Genomic DNA, 7799 nt, shown 5'->3' with positions numbered 1-7799 from the left:
TATAAAAGTAGTTAATATAATAATATAGTAATAAAGGCTACCTTAAAAAAGTTTTAACTAATTATAAAATTAAACAATTTAGCTATAATAGCTTTATTTATTATATCTATAATAGGCCTATTAATTAAATAAAAGGTAAAAAATAAAGTTTAATATACTTTTAATATTATTATAATAAAAAAGAAAAGTTAAAAAGGAAAATATATAATAATTTAAAATTATAACCCTTATAGTTAATTAAAAAAAGGTATAAAAGTTAAAGAAGCCCTATAAAGTTTTTAAAGGTTAATTTATAACTATTTTAAAATAAAGTTATTAAGCTTAATAATTTAATATAATATAAATTAATAGTAAAGTAGGTAGAAAAAGTATATATATTATTTTATAAAAAAAATTAAAATATAATATAAAATAGGTAATATACCCTTTTTAAAAATTTAAAACTTATAAATTATAAGCTATTTATAATTTATACCTTAATAGAAATATTAATTATTAAAAAAAGTAATTATAAAAATATATATAAATAATATAAAAATAAAAGGGAAAAAAAGAATACTTATAAGGATATTTATATTTATATAAAAATAATAGATATATAATATATTATAGCTATTATATATTATAATACTTTAATTTTAAAAGCTTTATATTATAAATAATAATTTAAAAGTAATATTAATAGGATTTTTATTTTTTATAATATCCTATTTTAAAAAATTTAATATTACTTTTATTTATTATTTTAATAATTATAAATAATTTAACTTTTAAAAAGTTTTACTTTATTTATCTTATTTTAACGGATATCCTTTAAAATATTACCCTTATACTATCCAACATAACTATTTAACTTACCTTAAAGGGAGCTACCCTTAAAAGGAAGTCGATTAAAATTTACTACATCAATTAATATAAAGATTAAAAGGGAGTATTAGAAAAGGAAGGCGGTAATACTTACGTTTTACATATTGGAATGCTAGGAATCTATATATAAAACCTTCATCTAGCCAGATAACTATATTGTAATTTAGACTTCTATATAATCTAATGGGATCACATGTACTACTCTTGACAGGCTACGCTCTCAGGCTCGGCTTCACATGCTGCCTTGTAGCCAGGATAATCAGTAGGCCACACGCCACAAGCTATAGCAGTTGCACTAGCAGATATGCTTGCTGCCTGGGTCTGATTCAACCGCACTGAACAAGGAGTTGGGGACGCCGTTGCATTCCCGATGACCGGGCACTGTTTCTGTTCCTCAGGCGATAACCCCGGAATAGGCGATACACCGGGTCTGGGTGTGTACCCCGTGATATTCAGAAGTAGTGCTGCTATAGATGCGCAAGTGTCGGGGCTCGTGGCGGCGACGAGGTCCGGCAGCTGCGTGGTGTTCTGGAGTGTGAAATATGTCGAACCGATATACTTGATAGAGGGAGTGTCGCCGTTGTAAGTGCCATTGGCATTTACATCGGCAGTGCTACAATTGTTCACGTCCAGGTACGCATAGAACAAGAATTGGCCCTCGGTGCTGTTGAGCTGGGTCGTAGCTGACACGAGATACCGCTGGTCTTCATAAGCAGGCTCCTCTGTCATGAAAATCCCTGTATCTACGAAGCTTGATGTTGATTGGTTATCCTCATTGAATATCGCCCATGACACGAACAGGCCGAATACCAAGTACTGGGATAGCCAATTGTTCTGAATAGCTATGACAAGAGGGAATGCATCGACTGGGGCATAGGTGTCGTTGCGTGGGAAGACGATGTCCACCTCTAGTGTCGTAGGATATTGGGGGGGGCCGCGTGCTGCAACAGCCGATAGCAAGCTGAAGAGCGCCGCCCAAAACAAAGAGAGTCGCGTGATGAAGGCTGACATGGTGTCTCACTGTTGGCTCTCAGGCTTGCGGTTCAAGAATTCGAATACAATCCTTGTTGAATTTCTGGCCGATGGTCAGAAGAAAAACAAAACTGAGAAAGATGAAAGCGATAAAGGAAAAACTGCGCGTCAGGGGTTTTGGCATACAGATGTAACCACTACCCCAATTTGGGGGCTGTACCTCCAGAGAACCAAATGTTAGACTTTTTAATGCTCCTACTAATAAGTTTATCGTTTAAAGGTTAAAGTATTATATCAAGTTATAATTACCTTTGTTATAATATTAAATGTTATATTGTAGTTAGAAAAACATGAAAAAAATGTTTTGGGATTTTTAAGTAAGTGGTGGGGTGGGTGAGATGGCGAGCGATGATATGGCCTAGGACCTATCAGTTTGCTTATAGGATGAATACATACTGCAATCTCGGTTGGCCACTCGAATTGACCATGAGAACGAAGCCTCCATGCAGATGAGGTCTAATAATGCTTATGCCTTGCAGCGTAGAATTATCAGTTACGCTTGTAAGCTTTTTCAATATTTCATGGCCAAAAGTTCCAACGAAAGGACTAGCCTACGGCGACGTTTCGGTCAGACTCACCGTCTACGAGTCTCTTAACATGGGAATCTATATCTGCACAAGAACCAACAGATCCCAAATGAGGAAAGAGGGCCAGCAGCTCATATGCAATCTGCACAACAACCAACAGATCCTAAGCGAGGAACAAGGAACGACAACTCGCGTAATCAGGCATCCAGTGATATTGCTTTGTTATATGACTTCCTCGACCCACACCAACTTCGCCGCAGAGCTTAGTTAAGTCAACCATAGCTGCGCAATCTAGAAAGCAACTCACCGTCACTATCTACCTCGCGCTGACCTCCACTGTCTTAGCAATTTGGGTCAATGTAGCGAAAAGGGGACCCAGAACAACACGCATGGGCAAGGCTGCAATCCCATACATTGTTTATAAGACTTCTTGCTCCTTCTCGATGAAACCCGTGATAATGATCCAATCTCTATGGCAGTTTAGATGTACAAATACAGTGCCTCAATCTCAGTATATATATAGTTTCAGTGGCCACTATGATAAGCCTGCCTTAGTCGCGATCAATACGGCTCTCGTTTATCCAGCTCCTATGGTGTGGTTTCGAGCTTTTTGTTTGGCTTTTGTGGAAAGCCTAGCAAGACTTCTCAATATTATACTAGGGTCTGCTTCGTCTACAGACCGTGGCAGAAGAGGTCCCGGTTTCAGAAGAATTGACAACTACCCTTCTTCTTGTGTCCAAGCAGGATCCTCACCCGGTAACTGGTCACTCTATCACAGCCTGCGCCAACTTAGCAACTGTTCGGAAACACTTTTTTTTTTATGTTTCCCTTCTTGAGCCCGTCGATGACCCGGCAAGCCTTCACCGTCTTTACACATATAGTGTCGGGGGTGGCGACTGGACCTATCAACCAAACCCAAGCCCTGTTGTCCCAACTATTCAGACAAATAAGACATACGAGCTTGGATGGCGGGCCGATGACCTAGCTGTGATTTCGTCTGCTAAGGGCTAGGCCAACATTGTCGGCATTATGGCACTCTGGCGCGAGATGCGACGATATCTCATTAATGGGCATGCTGCAGTTGACGGACTAGAGATCCTGTTCACGGCGCAATAAGCAATATATTTGGTGATATATCATCTCGCCGATGATTCTCCACATGAACCAGACCGGAGCTTCATGTCATCGTGCCACTGGCCGTGCTAGACTTTGGTAATTCAGACAACTAACAAGTAGATATCCGCATCACGTACCACGTATATATTTCTTCTATATAATAGCCAAAGGCTGGGAAGATTGTCTTCGGTTTCGTAGATAAGCCTCACCTCATCGTACCTGTCTGTTTCAAAATTTGACGAGAGCAGTATCATTGTATCTCACCTTGATGACCAACTTTCTTCTCGTCACATTACTCGTCCAAGCTGCCTCCGTTGTGGCCATACCCCAGGCCGGACACGCCAAATTGACTAGTCGGCAGAGTGTAGATTGCACTTACAGTGTAGCCGCAGGAGCTGGTGCTACATGTGGCTCTATAGCAGGCGCGTTGGAATCAGTGAGTTCGATTTCATCGCCTTGAACCCCAGCGTTACCTGTCGTAGCCTCATGGTTGGACAATAATACTGCGTGTGAGTATCACGACCCAGTCCCTGATTCTTCACAAAGCTCCTGCTAACTCAACGACCAGCCTGCCAGTGTAAAATCAGTCAGCATGACCACATCGACGTCCACTAAGTCATCGACAACCAAGGCCCCCACATCTGATCTCCATTCACCATCACAGTTGGGCTTTGCTAAGAATTGTGAGCAAGCCCTATCTTATGTTCATAAATTGATATTATAACGATCATTGACTTACTCCTCAACGCCGTAGGCAACAAATTCTACAAGTTCACGGGTGGGTACACTTGCAACAAGATAACATCGCAATCTTCCATCTCTTTAGATCAGTTGTGAGTGGACACCATCACCACCTTAAAGTATCCCAACCGCTGTGTATAGATGACTAATTAGACTCTTCTCGCTGGTTACAGCCGAACCTGGAACCCATCGATTAATTCCGGTAAGCCAAGGCAAATCTTAACCCCCGATACTGCTGCGTGATCAACACTTCCTGACCATCACTCTCTTCACAGCCTGCGACAACCTCCTGGTCGACTGCTGGGTCTGCGTTGGTGTCCCCGGCGCCGTGACAGTGCCATCACCATCACCTTCATGCCCGGGGCCATCTCCACCTGCAAGAAATTCCACCTCGTCAAATCGGGCGGCACATGTGGGAAGATCGAAGCACAGTGTGGAATCACGCTGGCTACTTTCCGCAAGTGGAACACGACGGTCAACGCGGACTGCACCGACCTCTTCCTCGGCTATTATGTCTGCGTTGGTGTGTGAGTAAGTCTGCACTGAAGATTTGGGACAACGCATTACGGCAATTCTGCTGTGACTGCATACTTACTGAGATATGGCCATGCTGGAGAAGGGTCGTGATTGAGTTGGTTAATTTAACGTTATGGGGTACGAGTTGCTGCATCTCTGCACTCCCAAGAGGTTACGTATAGTCAAAATCAAGATAATTAAATCATTCAAGTTATTACGTAATTAGTTATTTATAATTCATAAAATTTGCTTAGAATTTAGAGCCTAATTAGCGATGGGTGTTGATACTAATATTCAAGCTGGGTAAGTTTTGCACCTCAGAAAGTACGGTATGTAAATGGCAAAGTGCATTATGGGAGTAGTTTGGATAGTTATGATGTAGATCAGAAGGAGAGGCTGCAAGTTCTAAACTATAGATTAATTTATATATACAGCCACTGATTCAATGGGCGGGTGAAACCTTTGAAGCTCTATTCATCTTTCAAAAGCCCTTCTTAACGAAACAAATGCAGGAGTATTCGTTGAGAGCAACTAGAGTAGAACGGTAACACTTCATGAGCTTCCGAGAATATCTGAATCGAATCATTTTAGCAATTTTACCCCTATTCCAGTGACAAAATTAGTCAAGGCTCATTTTAGGTAGTTATATTCGAGCAGGTACCCATTTGTATTACTTTCAAGCTCCCAAGACGAAGTATCTTGCGTGAATTCCATACGCTCACTATATACCGCTATCCCTTGTACTCAGAAGTGGTAAGCTGGACCGTGATACTTCTAGTTAGGAGCCGCCTGGACTGCGTTAATCACAACATGCCTTTATCGAGTATCGCAATCTCAAGTATAGGGGTTTTCAATGACTCTCATTGTTGCGCGAGCCTTACATGTACAGTAACTATGTTACCTACTGCTGATGCTAAATCCAGAGTACCTTCTTTATATGTTCCCTGTGGCAGGCAGCGACATAATAGACTTGCATGTCTCGTCACGAGAGGCAGGGCTCCTGCTAGAGCTAATTTCCAACAGAAACCGATACCAACGAAGTTCCTTGGAACTAGAGCTCCTCCTGAATACGCTTTTACCTCCTAGAGAGAATCGACGTGGATGAACCCAGTTACTAAGAGGTGCAAGGATGACGAATCCGACGGTCGTATTTCTTGGAAGTTGGCATAGCCTGACGAGGTGTCCGCAGCGTACGTACATACTTATGTACGTCTTCGTACACGGACACGACACGAGGAGGTACCACGGAAAGGACCCGGAAACCAAGACCCTGGATTTATCTTCTGCCGAACCAGCTAGATTTTCGGCAAAGGCAAGGGGAGGATGATATGTTATGCATACCCGCTAGAGCATCCATGTCGTGTTTGGACCCTCTCATTCTTCTTCTTCTGTTGTTTTTGATATCCGTAATTTTCCGCTCGGGATAGATCCGCTATCCATAGCAAGGAAGAACTGCCGTAGATCAGGCACCAGCCGGGTGAATCGGATGATTTTTCTGTTCTTTCAGCACTAGTTTTCGTGCCACCATCCATGCCATGCACGCATGATTTACAATACTTTCGTTGGGGAAAATCGTATTTGTTTATCTAGGTTTGTGAAGAATGGGCAATAGTGCTTGGGACCGGGTGACTGATGTTAGTTAGAAAGGCTGTCGTGTAGATGTTGTTGTAAATAGTACACACTCGTGAGCGCGCGTGTAAATCGTAAAATAGCCCCTGAACCCTCGGAAAGCTTGATGAGATTCTATGAGGTCTTAGGATCACGTGCGCAATCTCATAGACTTGCAAATGTGTATAGGTATACGGTAAGTATGGATCCTAGTATACACAAACTGTATATCTATGGTAACAGGATGATGCCTGTTCGGAGCTGGCAGCTATGCACATTAACGCTTTGCAGCTGAGAGAGTGGCATACCTAATCGGGTTACACATTATACATACGCAGGTGTACATACAAGCTAGACACGTCACAAGATCTTATGACAGCTCAGAGATTGTACGTAATATGTTCATGACAGAGAGAAGAAGTCAGGAGATATGGGGAGTGTAAAGTACTAAGAATAATAGCAAAGTCATGGACAAGGGTAGACAGACGGACTCAAGATAGACAAGCTAACCATTTACTCAACAAGAACGTATGATAAGATGTTAATTAGCAGTTCTCTAAATTATAGGGGGCAAAATAGTAAGCAAGGCTAAAAATGTTAATCTAGTCCCAATTCACCTGACATCATAGAAATCTCGGTTCTGCAGTATACTAATGACCTGTTTCACTATTCCATGGCTATCTATTTAAATCCGATATTCTAACAACCCAGAACAACAGGTAAGCAGAATCCCCATCGGGAACTCAGTAGGCGCATTTAAACCTTGGCCGAATGGAGCCGGGAGTATAGACCCGAGCTATCTACTCAAGTATCATCACGCTGTTCCCATGCGTCAAGACAAGCCATGGCCGGCCACCTACCCTGTACCAAGCCAAACACACAAAGGTCCAATACAGTAGTGCAGCGCAATCCCTCTTCAAGAGGCCAAAAAAAAAAAAAAAATCAAGAACGCCTGCGGCCAGCAATGCAATACAACCATGTTTTCAACAGACCAGAAAAAACAAGAGCGCGTTCTGCAAAGCCGGTAACTGGGGGTCTCAAATCTGTTCGAAAAGGGCCGCCAACCAAAACCAAACATGTACCGCGTCTGCAGGGAAAGACTTGAAACGCTCCAAACTAGCAGCATGCGATCCACGGTGCGGAAACGAAAGGGTCCTCTCTATAGTATGTAAGTAAGCTGGTTGAAAATCTGAATGTTGCGTGTTGGGAAATTGGTAGGTAGATGTACAACTTGCGCGCATACCTTACATTACATTACATATATGTTATGTTATGATCGCTCTGTTTTTTTTTTGGGGGGGGGGGGGGGGGGGGGGGGGGGTGCAATAAAATGAAAAAAAACACACACAAAACAAAAAATTAATTTCTTTGGTGAAAAAAAAATCAAAAAGA

At 41.7% G+C, this 7799-nt stretch overlaps 2 protein-coding genes across 2 annotated transcripts; one reads left to right on the top strand and one right to left on the bottom strand.

Annotated features, from left to right (window-relative positions):
- Positions 1-806: 806 nt before the first annotated feature.
- F5B22DRAFT_444332 (uncharacterized protein) lies at positions 807-2025 on the bottom strand. Its single transcript, XM_047971895.1, has one exon. The coding sequence runs from the start codon at positions 1876-1878 to the stop codon at positions 1066-1068; it is 813 nt and encodes a 270-aa protein (XP_047826872.1). The 5' UTR covers positions 1879-2025; the 3' UTR covers positions 807-1065.
- Positions 2026-3810: 1785 nt separating this feature from the next.
- F5B22DRAFT_650598 (uncharacterized protein) lies at positions 3811-4814 on the top strand (the record flags this gene model as incomplete). Its single annotated transcript, XM_047979336.1, has 4 exons — positions 3811-3978; positions 4111-4225; positions 4297-4375; positions 4559-4814. The coding sequence occupies 4 exons, from the start codon at positions 3811-3813 to the stop codon at positions 4812-4814; spliced, it is 618 nt and encodes a 205-aa protein (XP_047826871.1).
- Between the last annotated feature and the right edge of the window lie 2985 nt (positions 4815-7799).

Source organism: Xylaria bambusicola, assembly GCF_022495145.1.
Source record: "Xylaria bambusicola strain CBS 139988 unplaced genomic scaffold F5B22scaffold_55, whole genome shotgun sequence".
Lineage (NCBI taxonomy): Eukaryota > Fungi > Ascomycota > Sordariomycetes > Xylariales > Xylariaceae > Xylaria > Xylaria bambusicola.
This window is presented reverse-complemented; position numbering and strand designations above follow the sequence as displayed.

What these genes read in the sequence shown, in the direction of transcription:
- F5B22DRAFT_444332 (XM_047971895.1), bottom strand. Translation starts at nt 1,878, where the DNA reads ATGTCAGCCTTCATCACGCGACTCTCTTTGTTTTGGGCGGCGCTCTTC.